The sequence below is a fragment of the Pyxicephalus adspersus genome, chromosome 8 (genome assembly GCF_032062135.1).
Source record: "Pyxicephalus adspersus chromosome 8, UCB_Pads_2.0, whole genome shotgun sequence".
Classification (NCBI taxonomy): Eukaryota; Metazoa; Chordata; class Amphibia; order Anura; family Pyxicephalidae; genus Pyxicephalus; species Pyxicephalus adspersus.
In genome coordinates this window covers 21,203,772-21,223,535 of record NC_092865.1, presented here as the reverse complement: position 1 = coordinate 21,223,535, position 19,764 = coordinate 21,203,772, and the positions used below count along the sequence as shown (strand labels likewise).

At 37.1% G+C, this 19,764-nt stretch overlaps 1 protein-coding gene across 1 annotated transcript in view; it reads right to left on the bottom strand.

Moving 5' to 3' along the window:
• Positions 1 to 6,395: 6,395 nt before the first annotated feature.
• Positions 6,396 to 19,764, bottom strand: part of PAPPA2 (pappalysin 2) — a 119,564-nt gene continuing 106,195 nt past the window's right edge. Inside the window, exons 18-22 of the mRNA XM_072419733.1 lie at positions 18,149 to 18,281; positions 17,747 to 17,856; positions 13,960 to 14,031; positions 8,319 to 8,417; positions 6,396 to 7,103 (exon numbers count right to left, since the gene is read on the bottom strand). Of these exons, the coding sequence (XP_072275834.1) occupies positions 6,954 to 7,103; positions 8,319 to 8,417; positions 13,960 to 14,031; positions 17,747 to 17,856; positions 18,149 to 18,281 (564 nt within the window). The 3' untranslated portion in view covers positions 6,396 to 6,953. The remainder of the gene's footprint in view (positions 7,104 to 8,318; positions 8,418 to 13,959; positions 14,032 to 17,746; positions 17,857 to 18,148; positions 18,282 to 19,764) is intronic.

Genomic DNA, 19,764 nt, shown 5'->3' with positions numbered 1-19,764 from the left:
ATACTGTGGGCTGCAATAACACCTTTAAAGTGTAACTATCCTTTCCTTTCCTCCCTTCATCATTGGCGCCAACATCTTAATCCAGTCTTTTTCTGGGTTTAGGTCTTAGAACATCTTGATTGGCAAGTGCATGCACACAAAAGTATTCATATCTGGATTTGCTGGATCACCCAGGTTCACCTATGATAGTCTATCTTCTCAAGTCTTTTGAATGGAATTGTTTTAGTGATTATTGCATAAGAATTTCTAAAACTTTGTAGAGATTTCTTCTTTCTGGGTCAAGGACTTCCTCATTGTTGTCTTAGAGGAGATAAGATCTGGAAGCAAATATACAATTTATCAGTAATATTTTCAACTAATGCTTGGGTTATAGGGCACAGTCAGGTATCGAACCTGGGGTATCTGTGGTGGCTGGTAGTGGACCATTGCACCAAGCCACCTGAAGTTCTGAGTAGCTCTGCACCTGATTCCTTAGTTAAACCTTGCCTGACACTGTTCTTGGATGAACTCTGAACTCTTGTGCACCTCCCAGCTACTTCCTATAAAAAGGTTGTATGGAGCTTCCTGTGTGCCAGATTACTGTGCTCCTGCCAATATTTAACACTGATCCTGTTTGCTGACTACCTGTGAACTGATCTTTGGCTGCTGATTTACCAACTATTCTTCCGATTATGCTTCTTGGATCATATTGCTATCGTGTGAACCAACCCATGCCTGCCTTCACTGTGACCTTGCTTGCTGTTCCAGCTACGGGACTCTGAGACTGACCCTTGATCGTGACAGGTACCTTTAAAAATGTTCATGATGTCCTTTGACAACATTTTCTGTGGTATAATTGCATGAACTCCTACCCTTCGTTCACCTTTGGTATTGTCCAACAGAACAGTAGGAATAGGACTATATATTCTGTAATAGGCTACCATGCCAGAAGAAGGTATTTTAGCTTCAGGTGAACATTGGCTGACATATTACCTTTTCTGCTGACTTTGATGCACATGGTACATGATGCACTCTATACCCCCTTCTGTCTGTAAATAAACTTTATAATAGGATAAAACATGATTTCTAAACCTCGTATTAGCTATTATTGGGAGGTACAGATGAAAATTTGGGTGGCAAGATTTATCCACTGGAGATTTTTTTTTAATAAAGTGACCCATGCATCAAATAAAGTAGAACTTGGGACCCAAGTAAAAACTTCTAAAGGTTAAAGGTCTCTATGGCTAGGTACACTCTTCCAGCTCATTCCTGGCTTCTGTAAGATGCACAGATGTTATATCACCAATGGCCATGCACCAAAGAGGATAGATTCAAGATATATCAGATGTGCAAGGCAGGGTGTCAGCTGGAACCTGGACCCATTATTACAATAAGTGAACACTGTGTAAGGTAAGTATGCCATATTGTGCATATTTCCACATAGTTCCACTTGAAATTAAACTAAAATCATAAATCCTAATCTGCACACTCAGTTAGTGGCTCAGGAGGTAATAAAACTGTGAGCCATCATTTTAACATGCAACAATAGCAGTTTACATATTTATCACATCAGATTCCCTTTTCATAAAAACTGTGATTTTGTGGCAAATGTGATACTGTATGCCTTGAAGGGAAATTCACCAACTCTGCAAATGGTATTTTTTACTTAACATGTTTACAAATGAGTCCCATGAGAAATGTCCATATGCTAATCTAGATTATTCTAGCTCATCACAACTGGGGCTTTAACATTTACAGTGCATGGTTATCAAACACTACACCAGATAGATAGCAACAGTGAAGTTGTTTACCTTTGTATTTGATTGTATGTATTGTTTCATTTTCTAGAGAAAAAAAAATAAAACTGAATAAATATTATGGTGCACCTTTTTAAAATTGTTTTTAAAACCGTGCACAAAGTGAAACTGTGGCCAAGCTAGAGACATCAAGTATTCACATTGTTGTTAAGCAGTAAACTAGCTTACAAAATAATATTACCCTCTATGGCTGCAGGCAGTGTGGAGCAATTTATCTTCAAACTCACAGTAGTAACATGGAAGTCATTCAAGTTTTTCTCCAGTGCAGTTGCTGCCGCTTCCCCTTCCAGTAGTGATTAAACTGTTTTTCATCGTTCTACAAAAGGTCAGTGAGGGCTAGTTTTAAAGCTCATTTCTTGCTTGTTATGACTAAATAAAAAGTGGCGTATTCAAAACCTGGCCACAAATAAAAGCAAAAGGTGATTATTTTGAACTAGGTACTATTGAAACAAGAACACTAAAATAAACCATAAAAATATGCAAAAGAACACTCAAAAGCATATAAACATTCTCTCACCTGTAGAGAAATACAGATATTTGACAATTCTATAATGCTCTGTGTGAGCTGCCACATTAAACAAAAGAAGCCTTGATATTGATAGTTTTATAAGATGTAACTGGAACAAAAATGGAAAATTTGGTTGACATATCATTTTTTTTTAAATATTGGCACAATGTACATAAACATGTTAATCTAGAAAGGCTTAATGATTTTTATGCATAGTTTATTACACTTTTCCTAAATGGTCTTTCCTAAATGCTACACAGTAAAATGCAATGTACTTTTGCACAGCATTGCAACTGTGAGTACTTGGTCCTAAAAAGCCACATAGAATATTTTGTTTGCCCAATGAAGCACTTCTGGGCCCTAAGCTGGAATATGGACATGGGAGCCTTCTTTTGTAGAATCTAATGGGTGCTGATGGTCTTGAAGCTTTAGATCTATGGATCCTACTTCCAGTTTTTGATAGGGCCATACCTATTTGGGACAAGTTTGCGTCCGGATCACCTCTTAACGTCAGAGTACTCAATTTTACATAAAGATGTCCCTTTCAGTATGCACCTCCCTTGGAGTCCCTCCCTTCACATCTGGAGTTCCCCATCCCTTTCACATCAGACTTATGACTTTACATTAGAACTTTCTCTTTTATATCAAATTCCCAAACATTACATCTGGGTCCCTGGATACGTTTTTTCCCTTTATTTGAGACACCCCCTTCACATTAGAGCCCCATGTCATGTCTTAATTTCAGAATCTCTGCCTTGCTATTAGAGTTCCACCTTTGGAACAGCCACAAAGTGGTCATGAGAAGGGCCCCTAGAGGCCCCCTTCAGGAAAGGGCCTTGTCTAGATCAAAACCTCAGCAGACCTTGTTCTTGCACCTTTGCGTTGCCTTTCTATGGCCAAAGCACAGGTTTACTTTAAACTATGTGGGTGTCCGAGACCACTGGGTGCTTGGCTAAAATAGCTCCACTGGGTGACTTGTTGTGTGGGTTATAGATGCAGTATGACCTATGTATGCTAGCTTTCTTTGTATTTTAAATATGCTTACTAAATATTATTAACCGTATATGGAATTACTGGACGTTGATATGCTGTCTAAAACTAATACTGTTATGCCAAATAGATTTTACACAATTTACTGTTCCTCTGTAACAATCCTAAGTTTATTCTTCATAGTTTGAATAAAAAAAAAATAACATTTATTAGTAGTGGGGAAAAAAAACACTTAAAAAACTGAACTTCAGAAGCTGTGTTTTAAAAGAAAGGTAGGCAGATGGCAAAGCACTAGTTTTGCCAGCATTGCCTGTGGTTTCCTTGCAGTTGATCATTCCCTAGTATTGACTTACCATGCCTTTTTCCACACGGTGTCCCTGTGTTAAAGTGGTCCTTTTTGTAGAGGTAGGGCTTGTCATCCTTGAGTCCACAGCAAGGACAACAGTGAGCGGTATATCTCCCAACTTGAGAGAAAAGGACAACTAAGTTAGGAGATAGCCAGTACTGTGCCATGGTGAAAATTGGGCATTGTTAATTTGCCATGGATATTGGCCATGACTTAATAGTCTGAGTCTACTCATTTAAACAATTAATTGTTCTGGAAAACACGTGTTGCCGTCTCACTTGGATGGGTCCCAAATTCCCACTTACTCTGTGCTAGTGTTCACCTGTCTACAATTCAAAAAGAAACATTCACAAAAAGAGCCTTTTCCTATTCTAGCACTTCAGTACATTTAAGGTTACTTGGTTTTCCTTCCACTTCTCCACTCACTAGTGCACATTTTTGGACAAATGACACTTTCTCAGCTGCCCCTGCTTGGTCCTTACACACAATGATCCATACCATAAGAACATTAATTAACATTGCATCAAGAAATGCATACATGTGATAAAAAGTATGTGCTGTACTTATGTTCTTCTAACCATGTCTGATTACTTGTGATACCCACTACAAAATAGGTCTTGTTTATATGATATGGCAATAACAGCCCCAGAAGCCCTGCTTTAGTTCCTGTACTTTTGCCCATTTTCTGGGATTCATAGTTTCAATGACAGCTACCACATCTGCTGCACCTTGCTATGGAGTTCCCACCTAAGACTGGACAGCTTGGCTAGCATAGGTATCAGTCACACATGGTGGAGTCTTAGATTAGTAAGGATCTAAGGGGCAAAGTGCATGCGGATGATCTTACCTTACCACAGGCCCTCTGACAGGAACCACTTCAATGATACTGTGGTCTTGTGTGTTTTTCTACCTATCTAATCTATCTAAATGCAAATGATAAATGTACATGTGTCGATGACCAGTAAGATTAAAGCATGACGCAACATTAGTGGGAGTAAAACATGCTTGTGTCGGCAATCAGTATAGAGAAATCGAAGCCCGTGTAGTGGGAAATAATAATAAACAGGATTTATATAGCGCTAACATATTACGAAAATCTGTAAATTAAATAGGGGTTGCAAATGACAGACAGATATAGACTCTGACACAGGAGGAGAAGAGGACCCTGCCCAGAAAAGAATATAATCTAGGAGGTGGGTGAGATATCACACAATAACAGGGGAGATATGGAGTGGTGGGAAGTAGTGAGGGTTTTAAGAGACAGAAGTTTAAAAAAAATGGGTTTTGAGCACTCTTTTAAATGAGCAGAAAGTAGAAGCAAGTCGAATAGAACGAGGAAGACCATTCCAGAGAGTCGGGGCAACTCTAGAAATATCTTGGAGCCATGCATGTGATGAGGTTATGAGTAAGGAAGTCATTAGTAGGTCATTGGAGGAGTGAAGAGAGCGGCTGGGGGAGTATTTTTCTTACCAGGTCAGAAATGTAAGTGGTACAAGAACTGTGGAGGGATTTGAAGGCAAAACACAGGAGCTTGAATTTGATTCTAAGGTGAAATGGAAGCCAATGAAGAGAACTACAAAGAGAGGCAGCAGAGGAGGAGCGGTGGGAAGGATGGATGAGTCTGGCTGCAGCTTTCATAATAGATTGTAGAGGAGAGAGTCAGGTTAGTGGAATACCAGAGAGGAAGATGTTACAATAGTCCAGACAAAAGTTGATGAGAGTGTGTACAAGGAGTTTGGTTGTCTCTGGGCATGGGTAGGATCGGATTTTGGAGATGTTGAGCAGGTGAATATTACAGGACCTGGAAATGTTCTAAATATGAGAGAGCAGTGGCTTTGACACATCTAGTTGTGTCACTTCTAAGATGAAAGAGCTGTGCCCCACCCTTCCCATAGTATTCACATACAGTGCACATTTACAATTCTCTCAATGTAGAGGAGGAATGCCATGCACATACCTTATACCTGTATAACAGCATCTACGCACAGTATACACACAAGCTTCTTCAAACCCCCACACCTTTTGGTTTTGCCTCTGCGTCCTAATGGCCTCTTTGGCAAAGCACCACTCTTGGAGCATGTTTTCTAATACACACTGGAATGTTTCCACAACAAAAGCCATTTTGCAGAAGGCCAGCTTATCTCTGAGACTGAGGTGTCTAAAATGGCTCTCTGTCAAACCATATTTATGGAAGGCACAAGTATGTGCCAGTCTATGAAGCTCTGTCTCAGAGATATATAATACACCTGGTCTTCAGTCAGCAGCATCCAAAGCAGGCAATGGTGATGGTAAAATATCAAATACAGTAGTAGTGGCACATGTCCTGAACCGGTATCACACTGGAATTGAAATTCTGGGAAAATAATGAAGTAACATTATCTAATCTCACTTCGTGCACAGGAGTGTCTAGTTAGGCTTATATACCAAAAAGTGTTCCCCTATTTTTTTTGGGATAAATCATACATTTTCTAGAGTACTGTTTAGGAACAATTAACAATTTTATAAGCTCATAATAATATAGTAAATCTTCACTTTTTGAGTTTAGGTCCACTTTAGTACCCACTAAAGAGGTCAGTTGGGTTTGGATAATGGTGATTAGATTCCTGCCTAAAGACTCAATATACGGGATCTCTGCTACAGAGTGGAGACAAAGAATATTTTAGTAAACTAAGATAAATAATATATCTACAGTGTTAAACACTTTTGGAACGCTTTTTGGAATATCAAATCTGGCATATATTGTATTTTGTGGGACACTAGAAGATAACTCAGACACTCAAATTAAAAAAGCATTAAAACATAACCAATAAAACGTATATGCATGTAAAACATAAAAAATATATACAGTAATACCCTCTTATTTATTCATATATTATAATATAATCTTATAAAATACCATGGACAGCAGAGATACTGACATGTTGCTACTCCAATATATAAATCCATTATACACAACATACTGTACTCATGCAAATGTTGGGACAAACACTGAGAGACATAAACAATGATTTCTGCCTTTGATTACTATGCATTAGTTTATATCGCTTAGGCAGACAATGGAATGCTGAACCGTGAATAGAGGCTCTCTGGAACTTCGGTCCAAATTTGGTAGACATCAAAATGAGGTCAGGATAATAGGATTCCCCGACGTGAATGTGCAAAAATGTTTTATATTTCCACTTCAAATTTCATCCAGATCATTGACATTATACACTGACTTATCCATAACCAGAATATGTTCTGTAACCAAAGGCCACAAATGGTCCCAGATGGTTTTAATTAAGTTGACCATGACATCTTCCACATAAGTTCCTCATGTAGTTGGTGGATTGCGCATGTCCCCAAGTGCCAGTGGTGAATGTCCAGGCCAATTTGTTCTTTGAGATCTGTTCTCTTCTGCCTCCGGATCACGACAGGTACACTCATCTTCTTCGCATTCTGCCCCAAAGGGAACCACCTGACCCTGCAAAAATAGATTTCTTTGTCATTCCCCTAATATTCCACTGGTTTATTATATGGCTGTACAGGCAAAAGATGAGTATTAAATGTTGAACATATGAATTTTAACCATATGTGTTTTGACTCAAAAAGTAAATGGAAATGGCAAGCTTAATCATGAAATTTCAATGTTGTGCATATTTAAGCCTTTTTCCTTCTAAGTTTTTAGAAACACCTCTTTTTTTTTTTTTTTTTTTTTTTTTTTTTTTTGGCCTTTAATATAAGTCCGAGAAGATGCAAGTCGCCATCTTACCATTTTATTATTGATAAAAGGAAAATTATAATGTTGCATATTGTAGCCCTTGTCAAAAAATAAAGGAACCTGTGGATAAATGTATTCATTCTACCACAAATATAGAAATTCAGTTGTATATTACTACTATTTCTCCCTTGAAGTTAAAATTGAACTTGAAAGGGCAGCGAGATATTTCAAATAAAAGTCAATATAAAACAGTTTCACATTTCAAGTGACAATACTATATTCAGAGTCTTAAATGAACTCAAATTCAGCAGTGGATTTCAAATCATATTTTCTCAATAACTTTGATTTACAGAAAAACAACATGCTTGTTTTATTTCACTTGGGACAGGTGTAGGGGGATCTGAAATTAGTTTGAAAAATGTATTTTCACACACATTTTCCATATTTTCACTAATGTTTTGTGAAAATAATTTTGCTTACTACTAATACCAGCAATATGGATGAGAGACTTATATAACTGCCCACTACCTTTTGTGTTTCACACTCCAAAAACACAGAAAGCAAAAGAAGTTTAATAAACCTACCTTAAAAAACTAAAAATGTTTTGGCTTTTTATTTAGTACTCAAATAGATAAAAGGGTGTTTTTTTATTTGCTTGGAGTTCATCTTTTATCTGCTATTAATAGTATAAAGCTACCCCCACCCTACTTTGTAGAAATAAAGTAGAAGTTAAGCTCAGTGGGCTTGTTTTTCTTCTATGTCAACAGACATAGAATATATTGAAGTTGGATCTATGCTGCTTTTTTTGGGTGTATTTTCTTACTTTGGCAAGGCAGCAAGTGTAATTGTTGGTGCTGTTGATATAGAAAAAAATATATTTTCATTTTTCATCAGTTAAATGGCAATTTGAAAGAGTGCAGTTGTGTTCAAGCTCATTGTTTGGAAAGATATGTCTGGCCGGTGGAATTGTTTCCTTACCTTGTTTGAGGACAGGGTAGAGGCACAGCAGTCTCCTCCGTCATACTGACAATACGCACGGTTATTAATTGTGTCACACCAGCCATCTGCTGGAAAGGGCTACACAGGAACACAGAGTCAGTCAACACAATACACAGAGGAAATCAATAGAACGTACATAACCTTTACAGCTTTGACTGGAAGGGTATAGAGAGAACAATATTTTTTTTTTCTGGCTTGCAGAAAATTGCTGAGATGAAATGCTTTGTCTGTTAGATACATTTCCAGTGTGTAGGTGGATAAATGTGAAATGCTCTGAGCAGACTAAGAACTGTAGCATCTGCTGTGTTTCCTTCCATTAAATGAATAGAATAATGCGGCCTACATATTGTGATAGACAATAGGAAGAACCAGAGTAGACAATGAAACTTGGCTGCGAATGGCATGACTATAGATATTAGTTTAATCAACTCATCTATGAGAATTAAAGCTGGGTAATATCATGTTTCCAGGGTTTCTGTCTTCTTTCCTTTTTTTTTTTTTTTTTTCCTATCATTTCCTTGCTGAACACACTTCCTTTCACATACGTTTTTAATACATCATCAATGTTCCTGCCCTATAAATCCTTCCCAATCCTCGTCCACCATATCGTTACCTTTCATTCCTTTCCCAACCCTTGCCCACGTTAACATTTTCTTTCCTGGCTTATCTGCTCCTTACAAATGATTTTCCAATTCATCATTACCTTTCTTGTCTTACATTACCTTTTTCCACTTTAATATTACATTTATCAGTTCACCTTTTCAATTCCAATCCATTCTCACCCTTTTCTTTCCGGTTTTACCTTTCCCTTTATATGCAATTCTGTCCTGCCTTTTCTTTTCACTTCCCAAACCTTTTCCACCATATCTACTTATTTCCTGCCCCACCCTTTTATTTCCATTATCTCACAATCTTCTCTACCCTACCTTTCATTTCACACTTTTTAACCCCCTTTTCTGTATAACCTTTACAGACCTATACAAACTATCATTTACTTAGCTATGCTATCCTGTGCGTGTTGTGTGAAAAACAAGCACAGTGACTAAATACTATACATTACACAATGGGTCTGCAGGCTGGAGAGGATACTATCATCAATGAAGATGGGTGATCTAGCAAACCTGGAATAGATCTGGCCCAGGATTCAAAACATTTGATAGCAAATTACTTTGAAGAAATCTATTCCAGGTTTGCTGGATCACCCAGCTTTATTGATGAAAGTGTATCCTCTCCAGCCTTGGAAAGCTTTATTAAATCATGTTCCATATAGTAATAATTGACAACCTTTAGGCAAACATTAATTTCTAATATTGGTGGTGAATAACCTAGAGATACTTAGCTGAGTGAAGCTCTTATGAAAATATTACTGATCATTGCATCAGAAAGCCACTACTTAAAACAAGGACTATAGATAATATATTGATATAAGTAAATGAACAAGCTCTCGTTTAATTTGAATGTTTATACCATTTACATCTGCAATACGTTCCATACCAGTTCAAACTTCACACAATGTGCAACTATTAGAAAGCATTTACCTCCCTTGCCATTTGGGGGCTTCATTTTCTTGTTTTTAATTGCATGAAAACATTTCCAAAACTCGTTGTACCTACCTGAATAAAATGTCTCATGAGATGTGATATGATTTTCATACAAATTATAATAAAAAGACAGACAACACAAATGTTTTCATTGTCATGTCTTCATTGAACAATGTATTTCAACAAACAAGATCCTTGATGAAAACTGTATGTAAAAGATACATACAAGATTTTAAAAAAGTGCTTAGAGGTTTCATATCAATTAAATTATGATAGCATTGTGGTTTAAAGGCATACATAGTTAGCTTTTTCTTCTCAATAAAGACTTGAGCATATAAAACTTATTTAGATATATACTTAGATTTATGGGATGCAAGTTGGAAAATTCTTAGTTGGAATCCTGCAAACTATTACTTTATATACTTGAGTATAAACCAAGATTTGTTTTTGCCTCAAAATGCCATTAGAAAATGAAGCTTGGTTTATACATGGGTCACCCCAGAAGATGGTCTCCTTTTTATCCTGTAAAAAGGAGAGATAGAATTTATGAACTGAGCCCATGTGATTTTATTTTTTCCCTCCTAAATACATTTTAAAAATTACACACCATAAATGTGTTTATTAACATTATTGTATTTGCAATTTCTATTTATTGCTGTTTTGCGAGTAAGTGGTGATAGCCGCATTTTGTGCCCTAGGCTTGTACATGAGTCAAAGAATTTTCCTATATTTTAAAGGAAAAATAAGTACCTTGATTTATATTCAGATCAGGTATAATCAAGTATAAATGAAGTTAAGATGGGGGTGTGACTTTCAGTGTTCCAGTATGTACTATTCAATGGCATTCATAAAGTGGGGCACAATCTTTTTTGCATGAGGGAGCAGCATTGTAGTAGAATTCAGCCGGTAAAACAATAGGTCTGTGGGAAGCACTTGAAACTTAATTTTTAAGGGCTGTCAGGAATAGCTTTATTAATTTCCACTATTTGAAATTGTACCTATACTCCAATTCCTTGTTCACCGGCAAAGTAAATAAAAAGCTCAGTGTAAGCTTCAAGTTGGTCAGTAGCACTAAGGACCTTACCCTGAAATGAGAGCACTTGGGTCTGGTAGGCACACTGCTTGGCTATGGCAGGAAAACAGGCCAGCAGGGGACCACAGAGAAGGTAAGAGACAGCTAAAGAGGGGATGCCTTTAAAATACCTGTTAGCTTATCTTGAATGAACAAAGAGTAGGTTCATTTGTAAATGGCTATGGTTCCAGTATATGATCTTGAAAAAAAGGTTGACTATCATTGCTGGGTAAATGTTGCAAGTAAAGGTTCCTGGCTTTATACGCAGACAGTCATATAATTTATTTATTGAACAGCTCTAATATATCAACCACAGTACCGTTAATATACAGCATTGCAAAATATTTCAATGCACAGAAATTGTTCAGAAATCATAGATTGTAAACAAGCAAATGATGTCTGAACAGAAAATGTATTAGCTGATGAAATTACCGGCTTTTAAATTAGCATAGGCCATCTAAGTAGCCGAAGCCATTATTGGCATAGAGATATTGCAAGTCTACAATAAAAAAAAGATCATGCTCGTACTTCGATTTGCCATTACGGTGTTTAAAAAAACTTATAACCAGCTCTACAAATAAAATATGTTTACCAAAAGCTATAGCATGTTAATGGGGAATTACAACACACACACCAGTTGCTGATGTTAAAGAGCAACTCCTAGCTAACAGGAAAATACACAGAAAACTGGCAAAGTTTTTTTACCAAACAGTGCAAATAGCAAATTGCAGATGAGATGCAGGTATGTGATTGCTTTAAACTATCATGTAATCAAAGATTTATTTACAGCAGAGGCCGTGTCATTCCTTTGTGCATTCTATTACAACATATGGTATGGGATAACTCATTTGCAACTTTAGGAGTAGGGGAAACCGTTTTGTCACCTTGGTGCACAGTACCATCAATAGACCACGACACATTTTAAAAATTCTATGTGCATTGCTAAGGTTAGGGTGAGGAATACCAGGCTTCATAAGTGTTCTTTTGGCCTATTAGTCACAAACTGCCACAAACACACTTCAGATGAGTGGGGGTTTCTATATTTGTGAAAGGTAAGCAAATCCATTTTACTGTCCATTTATTTGGAAATGGGTGTTCTACAAACTCACAGGTGTGATAGCAAAATTAATAACTTTACAAACTTTTAACCATATAGTGCTCGAATTAATTGAATGCATATAACATGTAAAATACATTATAAAAGTCACCCCTACCAAATTGTTGAGTTAATAGCAAATCGGATGTCCCTTGAATTGCTTGGGGGTCAGATGGACCTACGGGGACCACATTTTAGATCTGGTTAGACTGGACCCCAACTGGACTCAAGGGCCTATCAGCGCTTTCACATGGAATGAATCGCATGCTCTCCTTTCCCGGAAATAATAGGTATTTCCTTGTGGTTCCCAGAGCATAATGGCTTAGGAGGAATAACAAAAAAAGAAAGGTATGTGCTGGGGGAAGAGAGGTTTAAAGCAAACCTGTTGTCCCAATCCTCAATGGGCAAGCAAATAGGTTAATGATTGGGTAGACACATGGGGTGATGGTTAGCATTAAAGTTCATGTTGTTCCCTGTGACAGTGTAGTTACAACAATTAATAATATATATCAATGACTACAAGTATTCTTGTAGCCATGTCAACGGCTCATTTGTACTCTATGCATTGTAGGACCACTAAATTTAGTGGCAGCAAAAACATTCCAGATGACATTTATTATATTTATGGTAAAAAAAAATCTACAGTTAATGATGTGTAACTTGTAATTAACCCAAAATGATGCCTAGTATTTCGATGTACAAGTTTAAATACAGAAAGTTAATTCCAATTTTGCAGGAAGATGACTTTTCTGCTCTTAACGGTTACAACAATGCTTCCTCAGAATCCATAACTAACAATATGTCCTGGACAGGTGTTGGCACCCCAAGTCCCACTGCATGCCCTCAGCCCACCACAATTACTGCCTGGCATTTCGAACATAGTTAAAGGAAAGATGAGCAAGACATAAAGCTTCGTAATTACCGCTTAAAATATTTTAATGGGTCTCACATTTCCACAAAAAATTAAACATAAAGCAAGTAATATACTGCACCAGTCAAAATCAAATGATTCTCCATACCAAAAATCTCACATAATGGGCCCTATTTCAACAGAATTTATATTCCTTTAAAATATTGTGAGATTTCACTGGAAAAAAAGGTTGTGTTTAATTTCTTTTTCAAAGATCATTCGATCTCTTTGCAGAAGTAAATCACTCTCTGTGGAGCAGATTCACCAGGCACTAATGAGAGATATCACACCCTGATTTGGAAATAAATTGCCACCAAAGTCATTGACACTTAGTAAATCCCAGAACATGTGCTTATAAAGCCGTCAGTTCAGCTGACATATGGCTCCGTACTTTGAAAGCTGTACTACTGCCAGAAAGTCTCGTCTTTGTCAGCACAGAGGATTTTTTTTTCGTGTTCAGCAGCTTCAAAAGCACAGAAAAACAAAGGCTTTGTGGTGATCTCATTTTGCCAGAATTAACAAAACATAAATCCAGCAAGAAAATATTAAAAAGAAATACACTTGAGAAGTCAGATAGGACACGTGTCGACTTACAGTGAAAAGACAAAATATATGGATTTTACAAGCAGTTATTTTTCCTTCCATTGGCATAAAAAAAGTGTCCAGAATGTTAATTATTATCAGCTCAAACCACAAGAGTTCCTATATCTTTGTGCGCATCCATGATATAAAGTAGATGACACCTTTCGAAGACTTTGAGCCTATAGGTGACATACATTACATCTAGTATGTATGTGGTTGTCAAATTTATATATAAGTAGAATTCCTATCATGGTACCTTAAAACATTTTAGCAGGTGCTGAAGAGACACAGTTAAAATATGAACTGGTTCAGCTGGCTTTGTAAGTAGAAATCGGCATCACTGCATACCCAGACATGTAAAACTGACATGCATAGAAATGGAAAACTACAGTCATCACACATAGCTATGGTGTTCTTACCTCGCAAGATGGGATGCAGTGCAATGTGGCTGGATCTGGGTACCATTTCAGTGTCCCTGTACACATAATACTCTGTTGATGGAAATGACAAAATACATTAATCTCCCAGCATGCACAATAGATTACAAAGTCTACTCAGCTGACTATAAAAAAATATAGGAACTTTGGACATGACATGTGTTGCAACCAAATTTAGGATTAACATAAGGTGCAATTAGCTTGTGATTTGAGGAAGCAGTATTTTTTTTTTTTTTTTTTAATAATGAAGGGAGCAGACAAGATAGATGAAGAGATGTAAGATCAGTACAGCTATATTGTCATCTTTGATGACTCGAGCAAATGATTCTAGGAATGCAAGCAGTGATCTTTGAGCCAGAACAACAAAAGCTACAAAAACTGGCTATTTTCCAAACAATTGCAATTGAACTATTCTACTCTACTGCTCTATAAAAGATTGCTTGATTTTTTTTTTTTTTTTGTCAAAAAGTTTTGAGGCAGAAGTATTTTAAACCTTATCTAAAGCTGCAGTGTTAAATGTCAGCATATCAGAATGGTAATTTTAACAGTTAAGCTACTTGCTAGAATGACATTTTAAGCTTCATTCACAAAAGCCAGAAAGGTGCATCTCTAAACCCAGGTGAGTAAAGGCTCTTCCATATTGCACAGCTGGCACTGCAAACTGCACAGGTACACAATACCATGGGTAACCAGATTTGCACACGGTCTATCCATGCATCCATCGCATCCATTGTGCCAATGTTTAAACAGCTTTGCTTTTGAGAACCGTACAGTGATCTAGTGTAGCTGCAAAAAAACTGGCTCCCAACCTCTCCCCATTCATTTGAGTAGCCTTCCACCTACCACGGGGATGAAATGGCCCTTACAGAGTTCTACATCTGCAACTCATAGGCTGGCCCAAGCCTGATCACATGGACATCAATGAAGTGGTGCCCAGTGTTCAGTTCTCATGGATGGCTAGTATGTTCTAGATGCCAGGAACAAAAGGACCTATTTAATCAACTTACCTAATATACAGATGTGCTCATCTAATTGCTTTACTTTCATTCTGTCTTGCCAAAATACAGTAAAAGCTTCCTAAAAAGTATGTTTGCTACATTGCTGTGCCAGTGACACATACATGCTCACCTTAGTGTTTACCACCTCTTGGATTGTAACCAATTATAATATCAAAGGTGCTGGAAATAAGAGGTGTGTGTGTGTGTGTATGAAACTTGCAGGACAAATATAAGAAAGTAAGCCAGGTTTATTAACCTCCTTAGCCGTATGATTTTTTTTTTTTTTTTTTAGTATTTGTAAATGTCAAATCGGTACATTTAAAAATACTCATGTCGCATGCCCGCCTGGCATCTGCATCCTATGGCCGTGCACCCCCAACGTTCACACGCTGTGGATGCGAGGCCAGGGGACACCGATGCCAGCCGGGCATCACCAAGGTGCCAGATGCCGGAGGACCCTGCAGGATCGTGGGGCCAGGTAAGCCCTCAATTCCACACTTTGGGTTATCTTTATTTGTAATGAAATTTAACCCCCGAGCCACACTTGGGATTACTGCCAGGGGGGTTTAGGTTCTCCAAGATTGGAGAAGATAGATTATCATGGGAGAACCTGGAACATCCAGCAAACATGGAATTAATTTCTTAATAATTTGTTAATAGTTGGCAAATATTTACAATCCTGGATTAGATCCATTCCAGGATTGCTGGATCACCCAGGTTCCACCATGATAGTTTACCTTCTTCATTCTTGGAAAGCTTTAATAAATTGGACCCAGTGAGTGGATTTGCAAAAAAATGCTGTTTTTTTCACATTAGTGGAAAATACTAAGGGAAAGTAATGGGAATTATATTCTGTCTACCATGCTAGATTTATGAAAAAAATAATGTTTATAGGAAAAATGTTTCTAAAAGATGGAAGAGTGGTTATTGGTACTTTTCAGCCAAATAAAACCAAAATAAACAATTGGTAAATTCTAATAGCAATAGTATTGATTATTACAAGTGTAAAGATTACAAGTGTATAGATGCATGGGGATGGACAGAATATCTTTTTTTCATGCATGCTCAAATACTAAGTTATAGCTATTTCCTCTCGTCTAGTGGGGGCTTCTTTTAAATGTGACTATGTGACACCAAATGTAGGGGAACAACAGTTATCAGACTACATTTCCCAGAATTCATGCATTACAATGGGAACAGTTACTACAGACAAGCAGTTATTCAAATGGTTTTTGAATTTGTAAATTTAATTTCCAAGGGTAAAACCTATATTTTACACATTTGGGCTTTGCAAGCTTGCATTAATGTTCTCTAGGCTCAATGACGGTACTTGATTAGTTAGAAAGAAAAAGTAAAAAAGTTAAAGTGCAATGCATAGGAGAATTTGTTAGGCAAAAACAAAGTAAAGAATCTGCTTCAAGGCTCCAGATGTGTGGATAGGATGTTGCTTCCTTTTCCTGGTTGTTCTTAGGCCTGTTTTATTCAAGTGAATTAATTTCTGCAACAAGAAGTACTTTTTCTCATTACATCCTACTATACAGTTTTTTGACTCCTATCTTGCCTTGCTGTACCTGGTCCAAGGACCTAAAAAAATACAGTGTGGTGCACTTTGATGGTTCAGGCGGATACAAGAGATACAGCAGATACATTATTTCATTAAGAACTATCGTTCTTTGACAAGTCTTACTGGGCTCTTCATCTCTTTTTTGTTTTTCACATGATTTAAATAAGTCTTGACAGGGAGAAGTGGGTGAAAAGATGCTTCTGTACACATAATATAATCATGTTCTTTTAATATTTGACATAACTGCTGGGAGAAAAGTAAATTCCGAAGGGGATTGCCAAAAGCCATATCCTGTAGGTATTAGCAATTAAGACAATACAATATAATTGTTCAAATGAATACAGGAAAAAAGCTTTCTTTTTTGGTGGAAGTCAGCCAGATCTTGTTTAAACTGTTTCCTATAGCCTCAACCTTGCTGGCACATGGAATTTTGTCAAAAGTATCATTCATCAGAAACAGGAGTGTTATTAAACATTTTTATAGATATTTCAATTCGTGACATACTTCTATAAACAAAGAAGGAAAAATATTTAAAGCATCTTATTAAAAAATGAGTACCTACCTCAGAATATAATTACTCTGAAGCTAAAGCCTTTTATGAGCCCTGGTATAAATGTTAGCCAATTTTACTATATTTGTGTTTCCATAAATCAAAGTAAAATTATGGTAATTAAAATGTGAAACCTTTTTTAAGATATTTGCAATGGTACTACACATAGTATTTTGTTAAAATCTGCTAGAGGTGTTGGGGACAGGTGGGAACAAATCCCTAGTGAAAATGTGTTTAAAAGCATGTTGTTTCTAACCCAATCACATGTAAATGTGTGCAAAACATGGTTCCCAAACATTCCCTTCAGTTGAGAGGGAGTGGTTGGAAATGTCTGCGATACAAAGCGGCAGTTATTTGCAAGTCTGAAATAGGTCTAAGTGTTGATAAGATTTAAGGTTCACATCTACTTTAATAAAGAGCTCTGCCAAAAGTTTTACCAGATTCTGACTTCACAATTAATAAATCTCTATAGTTTATAGGTTTTACATACTATGGGCAACCTTGTATTTAATTCACTCAAGTAACCCATGTTGCCCCTTCTACAAAGGATTTTGCTTCCTAATAGCGTTACCAGCATCACTGCAATAGTTCATATTCAAATGAAATATAGTATCAGCACAGTCATTACCTGTGTCAAAATATTTACTGTCATTATACCTGCACTTTAGTAGGGTTCATCCAGTGCTCCACAGAATCGGCTGTCATATTGTCTGGTAAGATCACCGGGTCATTGGGTGGATAGACACAGGAAGCTGTGCAGTTAGCTCCTATGGACAGAAAACACACAAGAACAGTTTGCATTGCAGTGTGTTCTAGAAAGCAAAGCTGAAAATAAAATGATAGGCAAACAACACTGATTCATATCTGCAAAGGCGTGCAATTCCCATGTGTAAGCTTTGGCAACAACAACTTCTTTGCCACCCATTTACTATGCTAATAAAATAATGTAGGCACACATTACTAACTGTGAGTCAGATCTTAAAAATTATCTTAAAAGGATAATATTTATAAGTAGGGTTTGAATCTATTAAAAATATTATCTTTAAAAGTTTTTCTTACCAAGGGAATGTCCGTTGTCACAAGTGTAGTGGATGTCATTGATTTCTGGTGGTGCAGGACATGCTCCTATAAGTCCCTGACAGAGGCTCAGTTTTTCGGTCCAGGTCCCATCTTTACTGCACACAGTTGTCACCTAGTAATAGACATTGATATTAACATCAAACAATACCCTTCATTAGAAAAATTCCAAAAACATTAGGAAGGCCACCAAACACGACCACTTGAACATGAGCAGTTACTGATATCCATATATAAAAACCTAAACATTGCTAAGATCATTTAAAAGTGGCTCTCTGCATAAGAATGATAAGTACCTCCGTAGGTGCCACAGATTCATCTCTTTTCAAGAACTAAGACAGTTAAAGACTCTATAGCATCTGACAAATTTGTGGGTGTGTTAGATAGTGTTGCTGTTCAGATTAAAACATCCAATATTTGCATCAATTCTTGTAGAATCAAACACACATGGTTAATAGTTGGGTTGAAAAAAGTCCATCAAATTCAGCCACTAGGGAAGTAAACATCCCCCAAAAAAACCCTAAATACATCATTGATCCAGAGAAAGGCAAAACAATCCCTCTATAAAAACTGGTTCAGTTTGCTCCAACAGGAGAAACAAATTGCCTCCTGATTACTTGAGGCAATCATACGTATGTTCCCTGGATCAACATATATACAAAATTTGTCTTTGAGGTATACAGCATGCACTGTTAACATGGGGTGAACCAACTAGTTGCTGTCTACCTCATATTTAATATACATAGCAGTAGGCAGCATTTCCATTGGCTGGTGATTATCTTTGGGATAACTGCCTCTAATAACCACCAGCCAATGGGTGGTTTCATTCATTAAGGGCTTGAAATTTACCTTGCCTTTTGTTGAGGAAGAATCCACTCTTTCCAATGGCCCCTATGTCACTAGGACACAGTAGGGATGTAGGAGATGGGGGATGAAATTAGCAAGTGTAGAGGAGGACCATGAGGAGCTCAACACACCCTAAATTTGCCTAAATATGAAGATTTTAAATGAGACCTATGCCATTAAAAAAATAAATGTGCCCAGGTGTAGAAGAAACACATTGAACCTTAGGTTTTGATGTGTTTTTTTTTTTTAACACAACTACTTGCATACCAATAGTTAGGGTCATGATGCTGGTTGTCAGCATGGTCACACAAACTTTACTGCAACAACGTGTCAATGGTTATTCCAAATTTAAACAGAAGGCTAGGGGAGCCTATGATAGTTGTAGTGGACTTGTGGCCTGGCCGACAATGAGGAGAGGGGCAAACTGGGCTATTGCGAAGGGCTCTCAGCTTTTCCAGGGCTCAAGTTGCCAGAATAACAGTGGGTGAAAGAAGCTAGAATACAGTACCTATGAGAGCCCCACTTTATATTTGCCCAGGTCTCCATTTTGTTTATACTTGGGATTGCTCATATCTGGCAAGGGGAGATAACTGTGACACCATAAATTATAAGAAGGGTAAGACACTTCATATGCATTCATATTTGTACGTTTGAAAAGTATTTAGTGAATTTTCTTTAATTAATGCTGTCTTGGACAGCTTCACGTTTAAAGAATATCATAAGTAATGAACTTAGAAGTACATCACAATATT